Below are 26,214 nucleotides of genomic sequence, written 5' to 3'. Positions count from 1 at the left end.
CCTTGTTCCCTGTGTGTTTAAGCATCCTTTGCATGTTCAAGCGTTTTAAAATTATTTTTGAGCCATGGTTAAATAACAGTGGATCTCCAAGCATCCTTTTTCAGCTATCCAATGCCTCATTCTTGGGAGAATCTACCCCTTTTTTTAATGTTTTATATGACATTGGAAACTTGCATATACAAACAAATACATAGTATGTATAAACTCACACAAGTATTCATATACCTACAGAATGTTTTAAATTGCTCTTGTTTTTTTACCTTGCTTTTCTCTCTGTAATGTTAGATCTTGAAGATTGTTTCATATCCATATACAAAATGTCAAATGTGCCACTTTTTGGAACCTTGAAGGCCTGAAGTTTCATACTTCCTGTAAATTTTTAATCTGAGGATATTATAAAGAAATTAATTACACTACAAATGAAGGACTAAAAGCAGGATGCAAATTTGGTCAGCTTGCTGCTGCCCCTTCTGATTCAGCTGAAGGAATGAAATAATGTTATTAGGGTGGGGCAGTGCTCAGGACTAAAGGCATTCCTTTCTAGAAGCTCATGTTACCCCTCCTGGCTTTCTACCTCCTGAAGGTCACTCCCTTCAGGCAGAGGGCCCTCTGGGAAGCATATTGAGAATTGATAAGTAGCCATAGGACTTTATATTTTGGGTGACATTCAGTGGCTAGGCAATTTGTTTGCTCCTTTTCTTAACCACTAGTTGGCAGTTGTCTGGTTATCACTAAAGAAGAAGTGAGGTTCACGTATCTAATGGGTTGGTAGCAACACCAGCAATAGAAGAGGCAGTTGTTAAAGTACTACCTCACTAGTCTTGGCCCTGGTCCTCAGTCCTTTCCCATAAGGCATGTTCTTGCCAGTGGTGAGGCAGTGGGGTGGTGGCTAACATAGTGACATACTTCTCCTGCTAAACCTAAAAGTGCCCCCTCTTCCTCTTCCCTGGCCAATGGCAAATGAGCTGAGAATTCAGTTGTATTTTGCATGTTACCTATGGCTACATCCATTGTTCCATGAGCACAGTTTTTAAGAAGTGCTTGCTGTAGTCATGGAGCAGTGATATCTTGGACCACAGTATAGTGCCTTGAAGGGCCCCCAGTAGGGCCTGGCAGCTGCCTGCTTCACCTTCAGGCTGGGGCTTTCCTCTGAACTCTCATTCAGTGATTCTACCAGAGTGGCCAGCTCCTGAATTCTCTTTACTGATTCCTAAACTTATCCTAGATAATGTCATCAGAAGCCACATTGTAAAGTCTGTGTGGAAAGCCTGACGTCCTAGACTAATGGGGACATATACTGAAATCCCACTATCCCCAAAGAACCTGTAACTACATTAAAAAAAATCTCTCATCCTACCCAAATCAAATAATATCCTCTCCCAAGCCTGTATGTACCTCCAGGCCCTGCCCTGGTTGTGTCTGTGTGCTCTAGGCTGTCCCTTTCTATCTGCTAATCTCCTTTTGTCTCAGTCTCTTATTTGGGTCCTGAGGTTCACCCCCTTCCCTCTCCTGAATACCCTTTCTCCACTCTGCCAGCCACTGTGGCTACCACAGCCACTTTTCACCAGAGCTGCTTCATACCAGCTCCTGTGACCCCTGTCCGAGTCTGTGTGAGGCCAGGCTAGGCAGGAGGACTTGTGCAAAGCGTCCTGAGTTATATTTTACATGTCACCTGTGGCTATGTCCATCGTTCCATGAGCACAGTTTTTAAGAAGTGCTTGCTGTAGGCATGAAGAAAATCTGGAGAGGTTTGTTCTAAAGTGCCACCAGGTATATGTGTTAAGAATGTGCACTTCAGAGGCAAATGGAGGTCTAGACTCAAATCAAGACTCGCCCTTGAGTCCTGCTTATTGGTTTGGTCAAGCTAAATAATTTCTGTAAGATACCTCTGATTCCTAATGGGAAGAATCAAGTGTGGTGGTGTGCCCTTGGGCCAGTTGATTTCTTCACTTTTCTGTTCCCTACTTTCCTTGCCTATAAATGGAGGATAGCTTTACAATGTATGTTACAGGTCAGATGAAATAATGCATGTTAGGTAGATGTGTGGCATGGCTGATGCCTCACACTAATGACTCTGGAAAAATTAGCTGCCAGTTGTGTTCATGGTGATTCAGTTGCTATTGTTGATGGTGCTGTTGTACTGTTACCACAATTACAACTTCTCCTGGCTCCTTTGATTACATCCAGCTCTGCGTTAGGTACTGGTATTAGACCAAAAAGCATAGCGGTTACTGACACACTTAGGGTTACTGGAATGTTGGGGCACCAGCAATTCCACTCATTCCATTCCCTGAAGAAATGCCTGGGTTATCCAGCCAGTAACACCAGAAAGAGTGTAAGCAAAGCTTCTGTATCCCATCTCCAATCTTGGCTCAGAGCATCCCTCAGCATCACTAAGGAGTGAAGCCTTATCTTTTGTTTCTAAGAAGTAGCCACAAACATGTGATCTGATCTCATTAAGAAAAAGGCATCAGCTCAAGTACTGTTATGATTGCATGTCAAACCCATCAGCAGTGAGAAGAAGGTCTGTGCAAAATATTGAAAGGGAGATCAGGAATGATGGTGTCTACAGAAGGGTCAGGGGCATGAAAGCAACACAGACCCAACAGATAAAACAAGAATTGGAAGTAACTGATACAGACCATGCAGATTGTAAGACTTAAGGAAAAGAAAAAGAAACAAAGCTTCAAGTACCTAAATGAAGACAACCACATAGGGCCATGCCAGTTTCCCCATGACCTCGAAGGGAAGGTCAAGATGCTGTAAGTCACTTCAGGTGAACTAAGGATGAGTCCCAAGCCATATATATGTGCAGCTGTATGCATATTCATGGCCTGTGCGTACGTGGGTGTGCGAAGCTATCTCTGGAATCTAAGGAGAGGTGAGAGAATAATTCTGCTGTTCTAATTCATTCCACTGAAAGAATTGAGACTTTGCTGTTCAGGTGATTTTCACATCATTTTATCACAGCAGTGCCAAGAACTGCCCCCCAAGTAAATAAAGACTGGTTTTCCAATTTCTAGGCCACTGTACAGTGAGGTTTTAGATGACTATCAAATCATTTCCCAACTACATGTAGTGTCTTAAATGAAGGAGGGAATGAATGCCCATACTGATGTCTACCTATGCACGAACACAAAGCCTGCCTTCCGAGCACAGAGTCTGTTCTTTTTTAGTACATACTCCAGAACATAAATATCCCAGTGAATCAAAATGGTCATCTTGAAAAACAGCTTTGTTATTCTCTCAAATCACTGAAAATTCTCTAAAAAGATTTTTAAAAATTTATTTATGTGGGAGGTGTGTGTATGTGCTGTGCTCTGTGTGTGTGTGTGTGTGTGTGTGTGTGTGTGTGTGAGAGAGAGAGAGAGAGAGAGAGAGGACAACTTGTGGGAGTCTGTTCTCGCCTTCCACCCAACATGTGGGTGCTAGGGATCGAACTCAGGTCGTCAGTCATGGTGACAGCCGCCTTTACCCACTGAGCCATCTTGCTGACTCACTGAAAACTCTTTTGAAATATTTATTATTCAGTTTTTCCTTACATGATTGCAGATTATGAAAAAAGAAGAAGCATTTACTTAATTATTTATTGAACACCTATGCACTGTCAAACATCTTTCTCAACATCAAGGGCAGGGACATCAGTAAGACCTGATGACGTGAGTCTAAGAAGGCCAATCTTATTATCTACATTGCCTCAGAAATAGCGTTCTAAGCATATCCATTCATCTTACTTATTGGTTCCAAACATTAATCTACTCTCAAAGAATGAAGGTCTGATGCTACTAAGAGCATTCAAAATTAATTGTCATCTTTAGCAATGAATGATTCTCCAGTGGAAATTCCTTCCGATGTTTTGGGCAGTGGTGGAATTGTTCAGCCTCCAAAAAATTGCTTTGTGGAAGAGGACTCAATTGAATAGTATTTAAAATATATATGGGGGCTGGAAAGATGGCTTTCTTGCAGAGAGACTGGCTGCTCTTGCAGAGGACTCAGGTTAATTTCCCAGCATCTGTATGACCACTAACAACTGTCTGTAACTTCAGTTCCAGGGGAATCAGACACCTTCTTCTGACCTGCACAGGCATTGCAGGACACTGATGCACTTACATACATGTAGGCAATACACTCATACAATAAATAAATAAATATTAAAATATATGAGTATATGTATGTGTGTATATACAGTGACTCATTTTATATTTCCACATTCACTTCAGTAGAATATGTATTATGTTCACACATAATGCTTCCTGTTTAGGATGTATCTCAAATCTATGGAGTTCCCTGATAGCCACCTCCTAGGCCTAAGAGCTGACAAGTAATTCATTGATCTCTTATTATTTTCCACCTTTTCTAGAATCCTAGGGAATCGAGTGGCAGAGCTGGAAAAGAAATTAAGAACTTTAGAAGTTTCTGGTTTGTGGAGTCTTCCGGGTAAGCAGAAATTCATAAATACTGATTTTTCCTTTTGTTTGGGATTTTGTTCATTTTCTTAAGAGCTCCCTCACATAATTTGCAAGGATTCTGCATGTTGGATTGGAAGCCCCTTTATTTGGAAATTGTTGCTGAATAATCCACAAATGTTTCAAATTTTAAAAGGAAGTGGTAGACTGGGAAAAGAGGAAAATTCAGAAATAGACAATAAACATTCCAGTTCTTATCAGTGGGATACTGAAGTTTTGCTAACCTAAACTTTCAAGCTATCAATGTGTGTGTGTGTGTGTGTGTGTGTGTGTGTGTGTGTGTGTGTGTGTGTGTGTGTGTGTGTGTGTGTGTGTGTGTGTGTGTTGTGTGTCTGTGCGCACACATGCTTGTGCTAACCTTTGTAGATGTCGTGAGTTTCTTCGTTTTTATCTGTAGGCATGTTAGAAAGATTTGTTCCGTGTAATCTTCCTTCCCAAAATGAATATGAGAATATACAAAGATTTGTTCAATTTAACATCAGTCCTAAAAATGAATATAAGATCTTACAAAGATTTGTGCAATTTAATTATCAGCCCTAAAACAGAATGTAAAAACACACAAAGATTTGTTCAGTTTAATCACCAGTACTAAAAATGAAGAGGCAACGATGTCCCTAACCCAGACGCACTTCACAGGCACCTTCTCCTACCTTCCCCCTTTCAACATTTTTACGTAGCTTGAAAACAAAAATATCCTGAGGAGGTTATTTCCCCCCACATTTGTACGTGTGAGAAGCTGATATTTCAATCTAATGAGCTATACTTTTCCCATTTATCCTGATAAAATACCCCTTTCAGGAGACCCTGTCTGTTCTTTGCCTTCGTCTTTAGGCTGTTAGGAAACTTAGGTTTATCATTTTCTACACCTCCTTGTTCCCTGGAAGGAACATTGTCCGGGTATTTTTAGTCCCTTGCCCTTTCTGCACAGAGCGCAGTCTCTCTTCCCTTGGCTCCCGTGGGCTGCTTTCCTGTACGGAGGAGAAATAGAAATTGCTACAGAGGTGGACAACATAACGTTTTCCTCAGTGTAAATCTTACGTTGCCTGCAAGTATGTTTCATAAATTGGAATTTTTCACAGAGATTCCTTGAACTGGATGTCAAAAGACCTCACAGAACTAATTAGTGGCGAGTACCACCCTGGGGGTTTGAATGATCCGTTTTATACAGTCCGCTTTTGATGCTGTTCAAACTTCATCTTCTGTGAAGGCCTCTCTTTTATTACATTGACTTTCAACACAGTTGGACAAATTTGTCGTCTGTTTGTGCAGCTAGATTGCAGTTTCTGTGCGTGTACCGAAGCTTTGAATTTTTTTCCCTCTCAAAATGACTTAGTGAATTTTCCCACTGTTTCATTTGTGTAATTTATGTAAAAAGATGGAAGTTGAATGAGTGGATGAATGCTAGGAGTTTCCTGTGCCTGGTATTTATTTGGTCAGGTGAGACTTCAAATGGCTGTTCTGTAATAACAACTGTTTTTTCCTTCTTTCTGCTGCGGAAGGCCTGAGCTACAATGTTTCGGTTGGATTTGGGAGTACGTTTTTTAAAAAAAAATATGGGGAGGGATTGTGGCTAATATTAAGGACTTCTATCACCTCTGCATGTAAACAGTAGAAATTCATTATCCATCTCTCTGTGATAGGCTCAGGCCTTTCCTGATAGAATAGCCCATTGAAACAGAGAATTCAACTAATGCAAAGTAAGTATTAGCGAGTGCACTTAGCTTGAGAGACAAGCTTGGGTGGATGTTTTATTGTGGGCAAGGAGGTTCTAGTGTTTGACGTCCACACAGATACAAAAGAAGGACAGGAGAGTAGCACTTCCCAGTTTGGATACAGTCTGTGCCATGGCAACAGCCTCACTTGGACATGCGTGAAGCATGTGTGGATGGGTTAGGGTGTTTGCATCATTGGTGAAAATAAGGGTGGGGGGGCACCTCTTCCTGTGTGAATCACACCAGCCTTCAGCTCCTTGCTTCACGTGTCTTCATTTAATATGCTGCAGGGTGGAGCAAGAGACAATGTGTTGTTTCCACTTCTCCTCCTTCTCCTCCTCTTTCTCGTCCTCTTTCCAAACAGCAGCAAGATCAGAGTTGGGGATGCTGAGTCCCAATGGATTCAGAGAATTGTCCACTCTGTCTTATTTACCAGCAACTTGAAGGGAACAATGTCTTCTTCAATAAGTCAGACCATCCATGGATTGGTACCTATTTTGGGCTTTAGCTTTGTGCATACAGCATGGCACCAGGCAACTTGGTCTTGTCCCTCATACTCCTTGGAGCTGCAGTCCAATAAGCAAGATGGATCCCCATCAATGAAAACAGGAAGTTGTGTGGGGCTTAGTGTTGAATGTGTGACCAAGACATTATCATGAGGGGGGAATGAAGGGCAGAGTCATTGAATGCCACCCCCCGACCCGAAGAAGAGTTAAGAACAAGAAGTTCCAGGATGGCAAATGCTTGGTGTGCATTATACAACACCCATTCTCATACCAGTGGCAGACATTGCTAATCTATCGCAGCATTTTTCCTTGCTGATGTGGCCCTCAGAGCTGGCTTTCCAGGAAACTATCTCCTGGACAGAGCTGACATATGCAAGAACAGTCCCCCTTTCTCCATCTTGTCTGAGCTGTGTGACTTAGATGAGAAAACAGAGGGAAGAAGTTAACCAACACCTAAGGCCAAGAGGTTGGCAGTAAACTTGGGTGTCTCAGGTCTTACCAGTCATTTTACAGGGGCTGGGTGACCGGTTCTGAGATGAGAAAGAAGGGCAACCTGGGTCAGTGAAGCCTGGTTCCCAAAGCAGGGCCAGAGAGAAGTAATTTAGAAGCCAGAGCAACCTCTTCTGAGGCTGTTGTGGACTGTGGTGGAAAAGCCCATGGCAGAATGAATTATAAGTCGACTCTTGCCCCTTCTTCACTCTCTTGACCAACACCATAGTCTTTTCTTTTCTCTTTTGAGACATAGTCTCATGTAGCCCAGTCTGGCCTTGAACTCAATATGGTAGCTGAGGATGACCTTGAACTTCTGATCCTCCTGCCTCTACCTCCCCAGCACTGGAAGTGCAGGCATTCATGGAGGCATCCTGTTCATGCGGTGCTGTGGGTTAAACCCAGGGCCTCATGAATACTAGACAGTCCTGCTACCAGTTGAGCTAAATTTCCACCCCATCATAGAGATCTTGATGGTATTTGTTAGATTTGGGGCCAATTTATGATCTTGCTGGGAGGTAGACACATTGGACAAATGTTGCAGGCCCTAGAGAGAAGCCATGTAGATCGCTCAACCTATTCCAAGCTGTCTGACCTTTCCCCTAGTGAAAAGCTAGGGGACTACTGCAAGGAAGCCGGAGGTTGGGTCCTGCAGGTCACAGGCCTCAGCAAGGACGAATCCCTCTTCCCACACCTACTGGCCTGCTTCTTTTTGTTTCACCCCATCTCCATAGGTGGCTCTGAGGAGTCTTGTCTCAGATGTATTCATACTCTACAGTGAAACACCAAGGGCTAGGGAGATGGCTCGGTGGGTAAAGTGCTTGCTGCACATGTGTAAGAACCTGCATTTGAATCCCCAGAACCCATATAAGTCTAAGCATGCTGGTGCACATCTCTAATCCCAGTGCTCCTATGGCAAGATGAGAGGTATAGACAGGAGAATCCCCAAAAGCTTACAGGCCAGGCTCTTTTGAATTTTTCATTTTTATTCTGCCTTTACTCTAGGCATCAGCCACAGGGTTGAAAGTACAGTTTTAGAGACAGAGATGAGGGCTTTGGTACCATAAGGAGTAAGCAGAGCTTATAACACCTATAACACCAGCTGTACTGGCCTTCTGCACTGGTGGTCCCTTGATCCCAGAGTGTGGACCTCCTTTGTACCACACCCTGTCCTCTAAGCCCAAGAGCTCCCATGAAAGCATAGGTGAGCAGACTGTCCATCTTAGTTCAGCCGGTAGAGATGGCTCTGGACACACAGAACTAAGAGCCTTCCGGGAAAGCATTTGAATTATTCAAACACAGAAAGAGTGACCAGATCCTGGCATTCTGCTAAGATGGGGACACTCTTTCTAGGGAAGAGATTTTTTTTCCCACCCTGCATGACTGGTGTGGACGAAGCCTGGCTTCTGTTTGCCTTCTCTATGTACTCAGTGCCTGGATTTTTGCAGAGGTCTCTTGTTGCTTTTGTGAAAAGTCATCATGGGATGGAGCATGTCCTAGAGTTGGTGGGATCAAGGAGATATTCCACACTCAAGATTTCCGGTGGGAAGAAGCCCTGGCTGCCTTAGTCACTTAGCAGTCACTTAGCGGGTTCCCACTCTGACCCTGCTTCTGATTCTTTGACCCCCAGGCCAGAGGGATGCAGAAGGGACAGAGCTTTCCCAGAAGGCTGGTGAGCTGCCAATATACCTGGCAGATGGGTCATGAAATGCCATCCTGACCTTGACCTGTATAGATAAACTGTACTGTTGTGATGAAGAGAAAGGAAAGAAATCTATCTTGAGGCACCTGTTGCCCCTCATGATTCCCACAGCCAGTCACCATGAATCCATGAAGGTGTTTCCAGATTGTGTCTTTGTACCCTACAAGAGAGATGACTAGAGATGTCATTCTGGGAGTTTCCAAAGCACCCTGAGCCATAAACCCTCAGTTCTCTTTGGCCAACCCCTCCAGACAGTAGCCCCAAAGGTCTCTTATTCCACCTAAGAGAGTGGAAGTGCCTTGCAGAACTTCAGGATCAGCTCCAAGCAGGTTCTCTTCTGCTGGCCTGACACTCAGGGAACAGAAAAGCCACAAGCCTTGAACCAGTGGCTGGTGACTTGCCTTTTGCCTGAAGTAGCAGCAAGCCCTGGTCATACCAGATGCCAGGACCCCCAATGTACCTTAGCCAGTGACTCAGAACTTATAAGGCATTTAGTAAGCCCCTATTATATGAGGAACTCTCTAACACAGTTTTAGAAATCAAGTTAATGAGACAGTCTTATAAAAAGCAAAAGGAACTCAGGGAGCACAGCAATGGACTGTGTTTAGGTTCACCGGGGTTTCTAAAGGAAGAGACTGCTGTCTTTGCCCAAGTGTCCTTCTGGACTCTGCTAAATGGGAAATGAAGTAAAATCATGGAATTCTAGAGCCTCTGATCTGGGTCCAGAGACCTTTAGTGGGGACATCACCCTGATTTAGAGAAGGCCTTTTTCTAATCCACACTGAAACCCAAGCTGGACTCATGGTCTAGAGCTTTTGTTTTGGGTACAGTGGCTTCCACTAGAGAATCGTAAAGCCTTGCCAGACAAACCTTGGTATTGTACCCTGCTGGTGGGCTCTCCTGACCCTGTGGATGGCATCACTGTATGTCCACATATTTGGTCCCCATGCGTCTGCTTATTATGCCCATGTTCAAAGCCACTCTTTCCTGTTGCTCACCAGTGTAACCTGCCTGGTGACTGCAGTGGAGTGTGGTACATTTCCCCTGGCCCTTTTGTTCATCCCAAACAAATAACAGTAATGTGCAGCAGCAATGAAGCTAGCTGTATGTTCCAAGTGGGAATTCAGCTGGGATAATATGGAGGACTTGATACCACCTGCCGTGTGACAGTTACACAATGGAAGTGACCAGATGGAATTAGGATTGCTATCAGGTGTGTGGGAGTCAGTGCTGGTGATGGTGATTTCATGATTTACTGCATGCTCACTAAACACCCAAGGCCATTTCATGATCATTTCATCTTCATAACTACCCATGATGAGAAATATGAAGCTCAGAGAGGTAAAGTGACATCCTTGATGTGAGCCTGCCAGCAGATGACACTGTCAATATAGGGTCCCTAAAAGTCCTCTACTGCTGTGACTGCTGTCCCAACCCGCCTCTTGGTTCCCCACAGCTGTAGAGGCTTCCCTTTACTGGTGATACTTGTGGACAGCTATTCCTGAGCAGCCCTGAGGGATGAGTCAAGGTCTTCCATCACCTACACTGCCCTGCTCCATCCTCATACTAGAGGAAGACCTAGTGGCTATGACCCCTGAACTGCCCACACCTGAAGGAACTTCCTAACCTAACAGCCAGCTTATTGTATAAGAGTGTCTTAATTTCCTATTTCTGTTGCTATGACAAAATACTCTGACAAAAACGACTCAGGGAAGGAAGGGTTTACTCAGCTCACATTCCAAGATACAATCCATCATTGTTGGCAAGGTGGCAAGAACTTGAAGAACTGGAAGCAACTAGTCACATTCCCAGTCAAGAGTAGAGAGAGAATGAATGTGCACATGCTGTACTCAGCTTGCCTTCTCTGTTGATACAGTCTAGGATCCCCTGCCTAGGAAATGGTGCCACCCACAGTAAGTTTGCTCTCCTACCTCAAGTAATGTAATCAAGTTGATACCCAACAGACAGACTACAGGCCAACCAGATGTCGATAATCCTTCATTAAGACTCTTTCCCCAGGTGATTCTACACTGTGTGAAGTTGACAATTAAAACTTTTATAGGGTGTAAATGTTACTCAGCTCAACTGATGACATGACACGCCCACTTTCCCATTTTCCTCACAGGGGGCAAGGACACCATACTGTTCAGTGACCCAGCTCTTCCCACCATACAGAGGTCAAGGTCCCCACTGTTGAAGTTTGAGGAGCAGCCCACCGAGAACCAGGAGAATGCCAGGGATGGTAAGTGCATCTTGGGTTTACTGTCCCCACCTGGCCTATGCTGTCTACAGAGCACACTGTTGGGGCCAGCATCCCCTCTCCTCACAGCTACCATGGCACCCATGGAGCAGCCCCCATACCTCTTCTTGTTGCTTACTTAATTTCTTCTTGTTGAGAAGTCCCAACAGAAAAACACAGCCCCCCTGCCCTTTGGGTATAGAGCTTAAGAGTGAAAACACAGACGTGGGGAAAGTGAAGTTCGTATTCCAGCCCCCAAATCATAGTAGCAGGGACAACTTGGGTGTGACTCAGCCACAGTGTCCTCTCCTATAAAATGGTGACATGGTAGAGAAATCTTGGTACATTGCCTGCACACGGTAAATGGTCTGGAAGCCAGTAGAATGGAGAGAAAGTCTCTGCCGGGCACATGGTCCTGGAAGCAGGTGTTGGAAGGAGACCCATTTAAGAGAATTGATGATGTAACAGATGTAAGTACCAGATGTCTTCCCATGTGGCAGTCTTGTTTCCCCAACAAAACTCTCCTTTACATTGTTCGCTGATTTTGTTTGTTTTTATGTATATGACTGTTTTGCCTAATGTATGTAAGAGTACCACATGCATGCAATGCCCACAGGGGTCAGAAGAGAGTGTTGAATCCCCCTGGAACTGGAGTTACAGATGCTTATTAACTGCCATGTGGTTCCTGAAAACTGAACCGGGGTCCATTGCTCTTAACCACTGAGCCATCTCTCCAGCCCCCTATTTGAAGTGTTGCTTGTCTTCTTTCTTCACCCTCAAGATAGTAGTCAGTTTCTAAGATGCTCTGGCTGAGCCTTACCCTTGGTATTCATACCATTGTGTGGTCCTCACCTGCACTACAATTGCTAGAGTATGCAGATATATGTCTGAGGCTTGGAGATAGAAGACCATAGAAGAATACCCCCTCTGTCTGTCTCTCTCTGAACATTCACTCTGAAAGAAGTTGGCCACTAGGTCCTGAGGTTGTTCATTCAGCCCCACAAGCTGATGGTGTGGAGCTAAGGCCTCTAGTTGCCAGCCATGAGAGGGCACCATCTTGGAAGCAGTTTCTCCAGCCCCAGTCAAACCATCAAATAACTATAATCCCAGTCAACATTTTGATGAGTCCATGGGAGACCTTTTTAGTCAGACCCATCCCAACTGTTCCCAGAGCCTTGGGTTTTGAAGGAAACTCTGAAACACTAATAGATAACTAGCAGTCCCAGCCTGTGACTGTCAAAGGTTCTTTTCTTGAACATCTATGTTTCTTCTCCATATTCTCTTGCTTAGAGTTAGATCTTTGGTCATGAACTCCATAAAGACATTCTCACTCCCCACAAACAGTTTCTGTCTATCTACAATCTTCTATTTCTCAGAACCTGAAATTTCCCAGCAAACATTCTGTGGACTTCCTGGTATGACATCACCACCTCGTCCTTCTTCCTCCCTGTTGCCTCCTTTTCAGTTACTTAGGCTTGAAATCTTGTAGTCATCGACCCCATCAGCATCTCTTCTCCATCCACATCTGGTCTGTAGCAAAAGTCTTTCTGCATTCTTGGGCCTCAGTCCCCCCACCTATGGCTCAGTTCAGGCCTTCACTACATCACTGGCAGGTCCACTTCTGGCCTTTCCACCTTCTAACCTGTCCTTGCTCCTTTACAGGGTCAGACCACAGTGATACTTCATGTCCCATTTATGCCTTGCTCAAAGATCCCAAGTGGCTATCACTTAAAAATCTCATCTCTGGGACTGGAGAAATGGCTCAGCAGTTAAGAGCACTGGCTGATCTTGCTGAGGACCTGGGTTCAATTCCCAGAACCCACATGGTAGCTAACAATCATCTGTAACTCCAGTTCTAGGGGATCCAACACCTTCTGACTTCCATGGGCACACAGGTACACTTACATTCATTCAGGCAAAACACTCATACACAAAATAAAATAAAAATCACAGCTCTAAAGCATGGTCCAGCTTACCCTTCTACCCAGATGATGGCCCAACCTTCTATCCAGATGGACTGACCAGCTGCCTCAGTTAGGCTATACTGTGAAACCAGCCACCTCACAACTTACAGCACTCACATAGCTGAATAGCTCATCTGGGTAGACAGGCGGTTCTACCCTCCCGAGCTGGGGCCAGCCAGGTTCACCCATCATTCTGTATTTGTTCATATAGCTCATCACAGAGCCTGTGGTGATAAGGGTAGAAGCCAGGACATTTCTGGGATGTCAACAGAAACATTCCCAGGTACCTATGCAGGAATTCCTGGGTAGAGCCCCTCACCCTGATAGGTCTACACTGGTCAGGAAAACAAGATTAGGTATTTGCAGCCCACAGCACAGATATTTGCTGTCCTGGTGACACTGGGACCCTGTGTCATGGCTGGGAGTCATCCCATGCTGACAATTAATGTCTTTGTGACACTCCAAAGTCTCTGTCTGCTCTGGGCTTGCTGAACCTCTGGGTGGCCTGGGACCACTGCATTGAAATGAATTTAAGCTGGCTTAATTTTCAGAAGGGCAGCATGAGTGAGGGATTGATTTGAAATGATAGCTTCCAGAGTCCCGTCATCAGTGCCCATTGTTCCTGCCCATCCTGAGCCAGCGCTGGGTGGAACAAGGACACATTCACTGAGAGGCTGTCAGTGTCCCAGTGGCCTCATCACTGCTGTGGCCTGATTAATTCCAAAGGAAAGCTGCCACATGCAGGAGGACAAAGCCCATCCAAACCAGCCAACAAAGGATGACAAATGTCCCCTCTGGGCCCAAGAGTGGGGGACACATCTTCAGGGGGCTAGCAATCTTTTCTACTACACAAGTTTCCTTTTCATCTTTTAGAGAAAACAACAATATTTTTCTCTCCACTCTGTGTCATGATGCATTTGCCTTATCCTTATTGATGTGTGTATTGTGACTAATAAGTATTAATGATATTAATTCTGTTTTTGACAACAGCCCAGAATAATTACTATTATTTGCAATAATATTTCCCAACTCTTGGCTAATTCAGAAATCTTTTATGGAAATGGTAGTATTATGAATCTGTAATTAAAAGAAAAATTCAACTCTCCACAGCTTAAGAGTTAATGTCCCAGGACAACAGCATGAGAAGAAGACCTGGTTCCCATAGCACAGGACCAGAGGTTCTGGTGAGGGCACGGGAGCTGGGACACTTTTGGAAACTCTTCCGTGTATCCTAATAATGGCTTGAGCATGCTGCTTGGGTGTCTTTTAGATAAGCACAAGGGGAAAATGGATTGATAAACTCTTCCATACACTCTAATTTCTAGAACCTGGCCCTGTATTTTTCTGGTCCTGAGCTCTGCTAATACAGCTTCTCAGGAAAAGCAAGTAAGTAGGAGCAGACAACAGACCCACAGCCAGGGTCCATAATCCCCTTTGGTTGTTCACTGTTCCTTTCCACTGCCCATCATCCTCTTTGAGCATCCATCAGGTGCCCATTGTCCCCTTCCTATGGCTATGCTGTAGCCTAGTGATGACAATGACTATCTTCCCCACCCCACCACCACACACACACAAAAAATAGTTTTAAAAAACTCTTTTCCCTGGTACTAATGGGTTACCACTAAAAAAAAGGAAGTGGGGGAGGGGAAGGGGGAAGGGGAGGAAGGGGAGGAGGAGGAGAGAAACGAAGAGGAAGATGATGAGGAAAACATTTCTACATCTAAACACAATTGGAATATATCTAAAGAAATAGCACAAGGCAAAATACCAGTGACAAAGGCCCCCAGCACATTTAGACTAACTTCCTTTAGATGTAAATGAAAGTAGCAAAGATTTCACCTGACCCACAGTAAAAACACATCACAAATGGTTTAGGGGTGAGGCTGTTCTGAGGAAGGTTAATTAATTTTTCAGGGGCACCAGAATATACTATTAAGTGTCCTAGAAGAAGTAATTTCATAAGAGTAATTTCCAGAAGGAGTTTATTCATCTCACATTGATGAAATATTTAGCTATAGAAAATACCATAATTTGCTCCTTTTGAATAACGCTTCTCTACTCTGCCGGGAGCTTGCTTGTTTTTGACTCACTGTTTCTCATGACCCCTTTGCAACCACTATAAAAATTTTCATTTGTTAGTAAGAAATTTATGTGATTACTTCCCTGGGCTACCTCAGATGTAGCTAAATGTTTGTAGGAATTAGAAATCTCTATCTCTTTTTCATAAAGTACCATTTTAAGCAGTTTTAGAGTAACTACCTGAATATACCCCAAGATGAATACCATGAATTTAAGACTTGCTTCATAAAATGACTCATGGTATTTAAGATGTGTGCTAATATATTCACTTTTTCATGCATACATGTATAAGTCTATATATTCAAGCACTTAATAAGATATTTATTGAGTCTCTGCTATAGAACATTCCCAAAGTTAAAAAATTAATCAGGCAGGACTTGATATTTAAGGTGGTTAGTTATAAGTAACAATTTGAGGTGGAAAAAATTAAAAGCACTAAGCTTCCAGGAGATCCAAAGCCTGCCTTGTAGAAAGTCAGTTACCAGGAGTAGGACTTGTGGCCAGATTTACTCAAACAGGCTTCACAGAGGAGGGGGGACACTCTGATGCTCAAAGACTGTCTTTGGGTTATAGAAGGGAATGAACATCCCCCCACCCCTGGGCCTGCTTTATTCATTACGAATTCTCATGTTTCACTGAAAGACAAGCACTGGGCCCATTTTCCAGGATAATACTTGTGGAGAAGAGAGAAAGTTGTCCATCAGCCCCCTAAGCAAAGGTACTGGGACAGAGATGTGACACCATGAGGGACTGGCATGGCTGGATGGAGGCCTACAAGAAGAGTTGCTAGGAGATCAGATAGAAAGAGAAATGGGTATCAGGTCATAGAAGGCCATGAGCACCAGGTTATAAGTTTGGGCTTTGTTCCTCAGGATCTAAAGCCTTTGAAGGTTTTCTAGCTGGAGGAAGAGATGGTATGATTTGGACTTCAAGGTTCCAGTGCTTCTCAAACTATAATATGAACCCCTGTCACCTGGGATCTTATGGAATATTCTCTACCAGTAGATGAGGGGTGGAGCCCTGAATATCCAACAAACTCCCAGCTGCAAGTCAATGACAGTGGTAAAGCTGTAGGGAGACCCTTCACTGGGCAGGGTAGGTTGGAGCAGGAGCAGGCAGAAGCAACCCTTCTGGGCACTGCGTACACTGCTGTCTATCTGACCAGGCCAGAACAGGTAGTATTTTTTAATTCAAAGATTGCTTTCTTTTCATTTGTAAATTCTCATATTTCACTGTGAAGACAAGTACTGGGCTCATTTTCCAAGATGCTTGTGGAGAAGAGTCAAACAAGTTGTCCCTGATTGATACAGACTTGAAAGTAGGAAAAGATTTGGTCAAGAGTCTGCCTTGGGTTTATCTGTGGTTATCTGAAAGGCCAAGGAGGCTGAAATGGCTTGCTTTAAATTTCTTGCCAAAAAGTTTTTTTTTTTTTTTTTTTTTTTTTTTTTTTTTTTTAAAAAAAAAAAAAAAAAAAAAAAGATTCTACTTACATTCATTTTATGTGTATGAGTGTTTCTGTGAGCATGTAAGTGCACTCATGTGTGCAGTGCCCTTGGAGGTCAGAAGAGGGTGTCAGATCCTCCTGGAACTGGAGTTACTGATGATTGATAGCCACCATGTGGGTACTGGGAATTGACGCCAGGTCCTCTGCAAGAGCAGTCAGTGCTCTTAACTGCTGACTCATCTCTCCAGCCCCATGAAGTGGTTTCTTTTAAATGTGAAAGTCAATTTTGTGTCAGTAAGATTAGATGTAAAAGATTTGGGGACAACAGGAAAGGCTTATCTTGCTCAGGCAAAGCCCTCAGTTTCCTCCCTAATGACTCCAGAGTGTTTGTTGTCCACAGAGTCGCTTCCTCCTCCTTCCATGTGTGCTCTGCCCTGTTCACCTTGATGGTATCACTTAATCCTTACAGTACATCTGATTTTTTGCAGTTTCATTTCTTCTGGAGATCTTTAGATCTGTTTTAAACAGGGTTCAGACATTTTTAAAGTTTTTTATTTTTATGTGTATGAGTATATTGCCTGCATGTGTGTTAGTGTACCTGTGTTGTGTAATGCCTGCTTAGGTCAGAAGAGGGCATTGGATCCCCTGGAACTGGAGTTCCCGACAGTTGTTCGCCACCACATGGGTGCTGGGAATTGAACCTGGGTCCTCTGCAAGAGCAGCCCATGCTCTTAACCGCTGAGCCATCTCTCCAGACCCCTTAAAAGTATTTTAAATTGACACATAATGTCTGTATGTGATTTATGGGGTACTGTGTGAGATTTCATACATGTATATAATGCATAAAGATCAAATCAGGGCAGTTGGCATATAGGCCACCTCAAATACTTACCATCTGTTAGATATTAAGAACATTCAAAATCTTCTACTAGCTGTTTTGAAGTATATAAATAAACACTGTCAATCTTATAGCCATTTTAGTTTCTTAAAAAATTTTTTTTAGATTTTATTGTTTTTATTTTATGTGTATGAGTGTATTGCCTACATGTGTGTGAGTGCACCTGTGTCATGCACCGCTGTGGAGGTCAGAAGAGGGCTTCAGATTCCCCTGGAACTGGAGTTAAGGACAGTTCGTAGCTGCCATGTGGGTGCTGAGAATCAAACCTGGGTCCTCTGCAAGAGCAGTCAGTGCTCTTAACCGCTGACCCATCTCTCCAGCCCCAGTTTCTTAAAAGTTTAAACACTAAGTAACTAACCACTCAAAAAGTGCATAGTTATTTAATTAAATAGATGTATTCAAAACCCCATGGTACTCCTGTTCCTGAATACTTTTTTTGTTGTCGTTTTTCCTTTTTAGAGACAGGGTCTCCCTGTAGTTCCAACTCACTATGTTGACCAGACTGGACCTGATCTCATGGAGATCTGCCCGCCTCTACCTCTGCCTCCTGAGTGCTGGATTAAAGGCATGAGCCATCATGCCCAACTCCATAAATACTTTTATGCATTACATTAAAATTAGAATAGATCATAGTTATAAGAAAATTGCTATCTGTTGCAGAAATTCTAAGCTGCATTTTAACTCAGTCTTTTCAGGTCATTCCTACTTTTTGTCATAGTTAAGCTAACACATCTAACTACATTGATTTATATTTTAAAATATAGAGTATTTCTAAGTTATATAAGTAATCCTCTCAAATTTGTATATCATCATCCTTATACACAGTTAGCACATAACTGTTCAGGGTCCAGGATATCGAGCATCGTTGCACATGCTTACTGCATTCTTACCAGTTTGTTGACTCAAGGGAGATAGGAGAGTCACAGGTTCCTGAGCCCTGGGGAAACTGGCTAGAGAGACTAGCGCAGAGGCCTTAGGTAGTCAAGCCATGACTGACATTGCGGAAGGAGGCGCGTGACAGATACAAGAAACATTTCTCCTTGTCTTGGTCTTCACAGGCTCCGAGATAGAGACCCATAGCCTGGCTGCAGATTATCCAGGGGAAGGCTCCAACTGGCCATCATAATCAGGTGTCTATGTCTCCTATGGGAAGCTAGATGAACAGGTGTGAGAGATGTCTTCATGGGCAGGAGTTAGATTGCCAATGAGCAAACAGAACAAAGGGAATAGAAACAGGGCAGATTCCCAGCGAGGCTCACTCAGAGGGCCAGGAGGAGATACCAGATCAACAAAGGAAAGGAGAACTTATGAGTGGAGGAGACTGAATAATGTTCCCTAGAGGCTTCCAGTCCTATACCCTGGACCCCATCAACCATATCTGCTGTGATGAGAGCACTTTGCAGATGTGACTCATTTATGGGTCTTGAAGCAAAAAGATGCATTATCCATCTGGGTTCTAAGTGTGGTCATCTTACAAGAAGGAGGATAAAGGGAGATGTGGCTGTGGAAATGGACATTGGGGGGATGCTGCCAAAATCTGAGGAGCCACCAGAAGCTGGGACAGGCAAGGAATGGGTCATCCCCCAGACCCACCCAAGGGCCGTGCTCTTGGTTTCTGCCTAGTGGGATCTATTGATGACTTCTGTTCTCCAGATAGATGTGTGTTGTTTTAAGCCACTAATTTGTGCTCACTTGTTCCAAGCCACCAAAAGTTTATTTTCATGTTTCTGGAAGTAGACATGAGGAACAAAACAAAACCAAATTGTTCCAAACTCCAGGCGTAGGCAATTGGAGAGGAGGATGTGTTCAGTGGGAACCCCTGCCATAGAGAAGACAGGAGACTGAATGGAGAATGTGGGATCTGTTGCTGCAGATCTGGGGGTGGGGGGGAATGCAGGGACAGATCCAAGACATGAATCAGAACTGGGAAATGGAAGCAGAGAAACTATTAAAAACTGGGATACAGGGACTAGAGAGATGGCTCAATGGTTAAGAGCATTTACTGCTTTTGCAGAGGATGGGACTTCAGTTCCAGCACCCACGTTGTGGCTGACTCCAGTTCCAGGGTATCTGATACTCTCTTCTGGCTTCCACATGCATTGTACACATATGGTGTACTTACATACATGCAGGCAAAACACTCATACACATGAAATGAAAATAAATAAATAATAAATAAATAAATATTTTTATAGACAGAGGTCTTCAGATGGTTGAGTGTGTCCTTGAAAGGATTAGAGGGCCCAGAGCCTCCTCCTCACTCTCTCCTTTGTTTCCTGGACCCCAGGCGAGCTGTTTTGCTCTGTCTTCTGCTTCCACAACAACCTACTACTTGATGAAAAACTACAGGAAGCCTATTATGGTCTGGAGCCCCTAAAACTGTAATCCAAAATATAAGGGCTAGAGATATAGCTCAGTGGTAGAGAGATTGCTTAGCTTACATAAGACACTGGGTTCAATCCCCATGACCATACACACACACACACACACACACACACACACACATACACACACACACAGAATGTATCTTTCTCTATAAGTTGACTCTCTCAGGTGTTTGTCACAGTAATGGCAGGCTGTGTCCACTTCTCTCTACATGTTATACTTTCACTCCAGAAGAAAAGTTGAAATAGTCTTGAATGTTTAGACTGTGCCAGACACTGTGAACAAGTCAGTTGGGGCTCTTGTTCTCATGGACCTAAGTTTGACAATGAGATAGAACATGTCTCATGCTTAGCACAGTGCCTAGCAGAGAAGGTCAGCCAGTAAATATTAGCTGGTAGGAAGCATGCTACAGCTGGAGAAACTGAATGAACAGAGACCTGCGGGGTTCTATTAAGCATGGCTGTCTAGAGGAAGAGAACCAAGAAAAGGTACATGTATAAATTATAAAGGGGGCTTTGTTAGGTAGACTTTACACCATAGTAGCTGAGAAGTCCAACAGTAGACAGGCAGAGGACCAGATTCTCGGTGCTGGAAGCAGGATACCTCAGCAGTCCCAGTCTGGTGCTGAAACACTGGATGTTTCCAGAGAGCCATTGGTATTGAATTCACATTGGGAAGCCAAAGAAACCCAGAGTCTTATGTCAGCAGATGTCAGCAGCTATGGACCCATTCCATCAGGCTGCCTTGCTCTGACTGTTTTTCATCTGGGCTGCCAGCTAGAAGGGGCCTGTGATGTTCAGGGAAGGTCTCTCCTTCCCAGTCACTGTTCTACATGTGCATGCTGATCCTCTCTGGAAAAGCCGCACAAGCACACGGGGGTGTTTCCCAAGTCCGAGACATCTCTTCAGCCAGCCAAATGACAACAAGCGTATGCGGGGTATGTTGTGAGCCTGAGCAGATATATACATGTGAGCCAGCTGCAGATATATACATGTGACCTGAGGCTGCAGGTCACCAGGAACCCAGCAACAGGACCTCGCAGAGGGATTGAAAGGTATCAAAACTGATCTCAACTCAGCATGGCTGCCTCAAAAGGTGCAAAGTGGGAAAATGGCTGGAGCATGTACTTGGTCTCCCCTGACCTTCCACAGTCCACCTGCTGGTCCTCCGCCCAAGAATAACCCTGCACATGTCTGACGACAGACCTGACTGCAGTGGGCTCTGTCATGGTTCAATTAGGGAGTACTAGGAAGTGTTCCTGGACACTGTGGGCCTGACACAAGATCTATGCCCAGACTAGAGCCAGCCTTGATGTTCCTCTTCCATACACTTTATCACAAAACACACTGGCTTGTGGGAAACTTACAGTCTGATACCGAATACACATGTCATGGGACTAATTGCTCCCTAATCATGAAAGGCCACTATTGCTTATTAGGTCTGGGAGAGACATTAGAGTACTCCCCTTCATTTTTCTGAGAAACAGAGGCTAGATGGGTAGAGATTGCAAAGCAAATGTGCAGGGATGTGCAGACGAGGTGCCAGCACGGGACCTTGGCTCTTATCTTCCATCTCACACTGTTGCAGCTCTGCTATTTCTGATCCATAGGGGGACTTAGGGACAAGATCTGATGTTAAGGGAGAGAGCTCGAGGATGTTTGCACGTAGCCTTTTGTCTGAAACTGCTGAAATATCAAACAATGAGGTGCTGATGGAGAATGGGGTTGGGGAGCCCCATTAAATCCCAAATTGCACCCACCCTAAAGGCAGGCAGAACCTCTGTTCAGGTTCTGCCGAAGGGCCTAGGTCTTCTGTCAGCTGCCAAGACATGGCTTTTGTCCTCAAACCCAGTCTTTAATGGGCATAGTCAGCTGTGTTGGAGATGAGGCAGGGGCTCACTGGGCACCTGTGACTTAGCCCTCGAGAAGGTCCTTGCTCCCCTGGATTCCCTCTGGGCTCCGGGGGCCTGCATTGATGAGGGGAGGGTGATGGAAGTGTTGTTCTCAGAGGCCTTGGGCAGGTGGCTGGGTGAGAGTTGGCAGGCAACAGAGGTGGAGCTGACCTGACGCCAGCGGTTTGATGCTGTCTGTCTCTTATCTGTTTTCAGGGGAGGCTCAGAAGCAGGAGCCAGACGAAAGCTGCGTGGTTCCTGAGGTGTTGACAGTGCCTGAGCATGCTGGAAGGCCTACTGTCAGCTCATCAGCACAGCCAAGCCACAGGAGCCAGCGCTCTCATCATCATCCTCTACCCCAGCTACCTTCAGAGGAGGAAGTAAATGTAGTAAGAAGAGAGAGTCATCAACTGACAAAGGGACAGGCACCTGTAGACCTGGAGGGGCTCAGAAGGGAGGGTCCCAAGGGGGAACAGAGGTGTGAGCCAGGCCTGTCCCAACCTGGTCTGGCCTCCCAGGGGGAATGCCACACAGCTCTCCTAGACCACTTACCATCCACACATTCTGAAGCTGAACTTCCCCGAGTGGAAGATGACAGCGGGATCTCCAAGGGTGGAGACGAGCGGAGTACCGTGCAAACATGAGGGAAACAGGGACCGACATGGTGACATGTTGAAGGCATCGGGGACAGCAAGGAAAGGCTGAAGCCTCAGAACATGCATCCAAGTCACTTTCTGCTAAAACACCTTCATGTGTGCAAATGAGAAAATGCTCTGATCCTGACACAAGCTGGGAGCGCCCAATGGTACCAGCTTGGTTTGATTTATTAAACACAGGTCTGCGAGAATCTCCGTGTCACCTCTGTCTGCTGAGGACGTGCCGCTGTGAACATGGCTGGGCGTGGGACTTGTGGCTGCCATATGGCTGCCTTCCCATATCCCTCTTTCTGTCGGCACTTGTTTTATTAGAGAGAAGATGTTTTTCTATTAGCATTTAATATTGTCCATCAAAATGATAGGATGAGCTGGGAAAGGAAGGTTTTCACCAGCTTTCTGTCTTGAGGATCGCTGGGCTGGAGGGAAAGATGTAATAGAGTATAATGTGTTCACCGGGCCATATGCGTGCTTCATCATGCCCCTTGCCCCCAGCATGGGTGGTCCTGGTATCCTGCCTCTCACAGTGGCAGGTGAGAGGGACCAGAACAGGCTTGGAAGGTTGGGCTGTAAGTTGGAGAGGCTGTTTACTGACTGACTATAGGTTTCAGTGTTCCATTCTGGGTGTGGAAGTTTCACTGGCCTGGAGGGATAGGAAGCAAGGGGTTGCCAGGAGAAGGGGACTTTCCAGTGGTGGTCTGATTTTTCAGTTTCTGAGATGTCATTAGAAATACTGCCTGTTTTTCTCCAGTCAAGGCTGAATATAGGATGTTGTGGCTATTTGAGGGGTTGGCAAAGCTCACTGCTGAGACTCAGGCCAGTTTCCTGTACCTCTTCAGGCCTTGAACCATTCCCTCCATCAAAAGAATGCTGCCTCCGTGCCACCAGGTACTGGAGCTTTAAAGACGGGAGATGGAATTCATGAGAAAAGGGGACAAGATGACTTCATTAAGCCTTGTCTACAAAGGCAACAGCAGATGGAGTGTGATGTTCAAGGGGAGAGGAGGGAGTGGTCAACACTGGCCACGGCTTCCTCTTAGAGTGAAGATGAGTTTCTCTAGGTAGCACTAGGGCTTCAGAACTTTGCAGGGCCATTGAACCAAGCCCTTTCTTTGAGCTGTCGCCAGGGGGCATCTGAGATTTCCAAGCTCATGCCACCTCAGAGAGCCAAAATTGCTTCTGGAGTCACCTGTCTGAAACAGAAGCTCCCTGGTGGCAGGTGTTACCCACTCATCCTTAAACCTGTCAGTGCCCCGGAACTCCTGGAGACAAGGACTTGCCCTCAGTCTCTGAGGAAGTAGGTGTCCCAGTACTCTGTTTATCCCTCTGTATTCCAGTCGCTCCCTTGAATCCCCCCTCTAAGGCCACCCGTCGGGGAGGGCACTCTTGCGGCTGCTCCGGCAGTCCTGGAGGAACCTCTTCTGCTGGATAGGGGCCTCAGTTGGCTGCACATGTTCAGCACTGCTGTATAGAGCACTAGAGTCACCAAGGGAAACCCAGCCAGATATGACTCAGTGAAAAGACAAGGAATACTCTTACCCCCAAGAAGCCCTTGTTTGGATACACAACCAGCAGGTGCACTTCACAGTGAAACCTTCTGGAGAGTTTATAGTAAACTCCAACATAACCCAACAGGGCAGTTAGCCTCAGGGTCTGTGCTTTGGGGAGGCAGAACCATAGGAGACATAGCTTGAACTCAGGGTGTGCAGCCAGCCTGGGAGGAGCCTGTGTTATGAGCTGATACTGTCACATGTGTAACCATGACAACACCCATTCCCATACGTGGCACTGACCCATCTCTGCTGTGCCTACCCAACATGGTTCTTCTACTCCAAAAACATTAAAGAGAGTTCCTGCCCCTGTCTTGTGTCTTTAAGAATTATTGTGAAAGCACGAGGCATTCTCTCCCCAGTTCCATCATATAACGCACATCTGTCATGGCATGCCAGCAAAAAGCCACACAGAAGTTTAAACAATGGGACAATGAAGTCTATTGTGTGACTGGAACTTCTGAAGTGGAGCATCTCAGAACTAGTTCATTCAAGAATTTCCCAAGGTTGGGGCCTGGTTTAAGAGCACTAGCTGCTCTTGCAGAGGAACTGGGTTCGATTCCCAGCACCCACATGGTGGCTAACAACCATCTATAACTCCAGTTCCTGAGGAATCTGACAGTCCCCTCTAACCTCTGTGGGCATTGTGTGACTTGGGTGTACTTACATCCATGCAGGCAATACATTCATACACAGAAAATAAAAATAATAAATTTAAAGGGACTGGAGAAATGGTTCAGTGGTTAAGAGCACTGACTGTTCTTGCAGAGGACCTGGGTTTGATTGCCAGCACCCACATGGTGGCTAACAACCATCTGTAGCTCCAGTCCCAGGGATCTGACACCCTTTTCTGATCTCCACATGCATTGCATGACATGGGTGCACTTATACACATGCAGGCAATATTCTCATATACAGAAAATAAAAATAATAAAATTTAAAATAATTAAAAAAATAATTTTCCAAGGATCTGGGTGTCCATCTCCCAGTTTGCTCATTTGGAGTTGGTTACTCATTCATGACAACAAAGTAGCTATAACAGCTCCAGGCATCACCTATTATTACATGCCCAAAGGCAGAAGGATGTGTATATGTTTCAAGAGAAAAAACAGTTTCTGTCACACTTTATTGTCTGACCGTATCATATGCCCATATCTAAATCCCTAGCAAGGAAATGGCATTATTGTGATGGGTATAGGTTTATCAAGATTTACCCTCTGAGTTGTCTCTAGACATGCAGACACTAAAAGAGGAATCACCAAAAACAAAATCATGTCTTAGACTTGCAGGAGAGGAATTAGATTTAAGTAGACTTGAACCCATATATCTTTCCTGTTCTTGCTTAATAATCCAGAATATTATGTTGCCAAAGGGTTGGGAGACCATTGTTAGAAAAAGCACTATCTCGTCTCCCCTCCTGATTATGGTCTGTGTTGTATAAGGAGGATATTCCTGTTCTTGCTCCCTCTGTAGGTGTGTCTGTCCTTCTGTTAGTTTTCTGGCTTGTTGGCAGGCAGAACACAGAGAGCCCCCTGGATAAATGGAGCAGAGTGGAAAGAGCACTTGTTTGCACCGTGAATTTCGCCTGCTTGCATCATCCCTGCGAGGCTGTAGGTGTGGATGTTCACACTGGGTATTTGTCTTACTGTGAATGATGGCCTATGGAAAGATGGGAAGCAGGCATTTCTCACCCTGACTCCCTCCCTTCCCAAGCCTCTCCTGCTCACCTTGGCTGCCCCATCCCCTTCACCTCCCAGAGCATCCCTCTGAGCCCCACCAGTCAAGAAGTCCTGCTAGAGCCTCTGCCCCAAGAGCAACCAAAGTTGACAAATTAGTTTTCCTGCATGACTCCCCATTATAATGCAAAGTTCTAGAAGGGGGCCCCTGTCATTGGTGCACCACACAGAGTGAATGAATTCTTGCCACTTTCCTCCCTTTGGGAGTGCCTGCACCCACTTCACTATCTGACATGAAAAAGTTTTTTCTTCCCTTTAAGCAATTTCAATTTCATTAAAATGATTCTCCCTGTCTGTCACTTCACAATGAAAACTTGTCTTTGTCCCTCTTGGTTTTCTGCACACACACAGACACACACACAGACACACACACACACACACACGCACGCACACCAAAAATATCAGAGTGCTTCCTTGTTTCATTGTACAGTCCTGTGGTTGCCTGGGTACTGTGCTTCTCTTTGGAGCAGTCTCTGCTGAGGTGATCATCTCCTGCAGGT

General features: G+C 44.9%; 1 protein-coding gene across 2 annotated transcripts in view; it reads left to right on the top strand.

The window, feature by feature from the left end:
• Nucleotides 1-24,291, top strand: part of Ccdc149 (coiled-coil domain containing 149) — a 114,482-nt gene extending 90,191 nt beyond the window's left edge. The window contains exons 10-13 of one of the 2 annotated variants that reach the window (XM_029565538.1): nucleotides 4,361-4,437; nucleotides 5,966-5,998; nucleotides 11,001-11,117; nucleotides 21,992-24,291. In XM_029565538.1, the coding sequence (XP_029421398.1) occupies nucleotides 4,361-4,437; nucleotides 5,966-5,998; nucleotides 11,001-11,117; nucleotides 21,992-22,419 (655 nt within the window). In that variant the 3' untranslated portion in view covers nucleotides 22,420-24,291. The remainder of the gene's footprint in view (nucleotides 1-4,360; nucleotides 4,438-5,965; nucleotides 5,999-11,000; nucleotides 11,118-21,991) is intronic. The other variant, XM_008837330.3, reaches the window with a different exon arrangement.
• Nucleotides 24,292-26,214: the final 1,923 nt, after the last annotated feature.

Source organism: Nannospalax galili, unplaced genomic scaffold (genome assembly GCF_000622305.1).
Source record: "Nannospalax galili isolate Female #2095 unplaced genomic scaffold, S.galili_v1.0 scaffold777, whole genome shotgun sequence".
In the NCBI taxonomy this organism is placed as follows: Eukaryota; Metazoa; Chordata; class Mammalia; order Rodentia; family Spalacidae; genus Nannospalax; species Nannospalax galili.
Note: the sequence above shows the minus strand (reverse complement) of the source record. Positions and strands in the feature narration are given on the sequence as shown.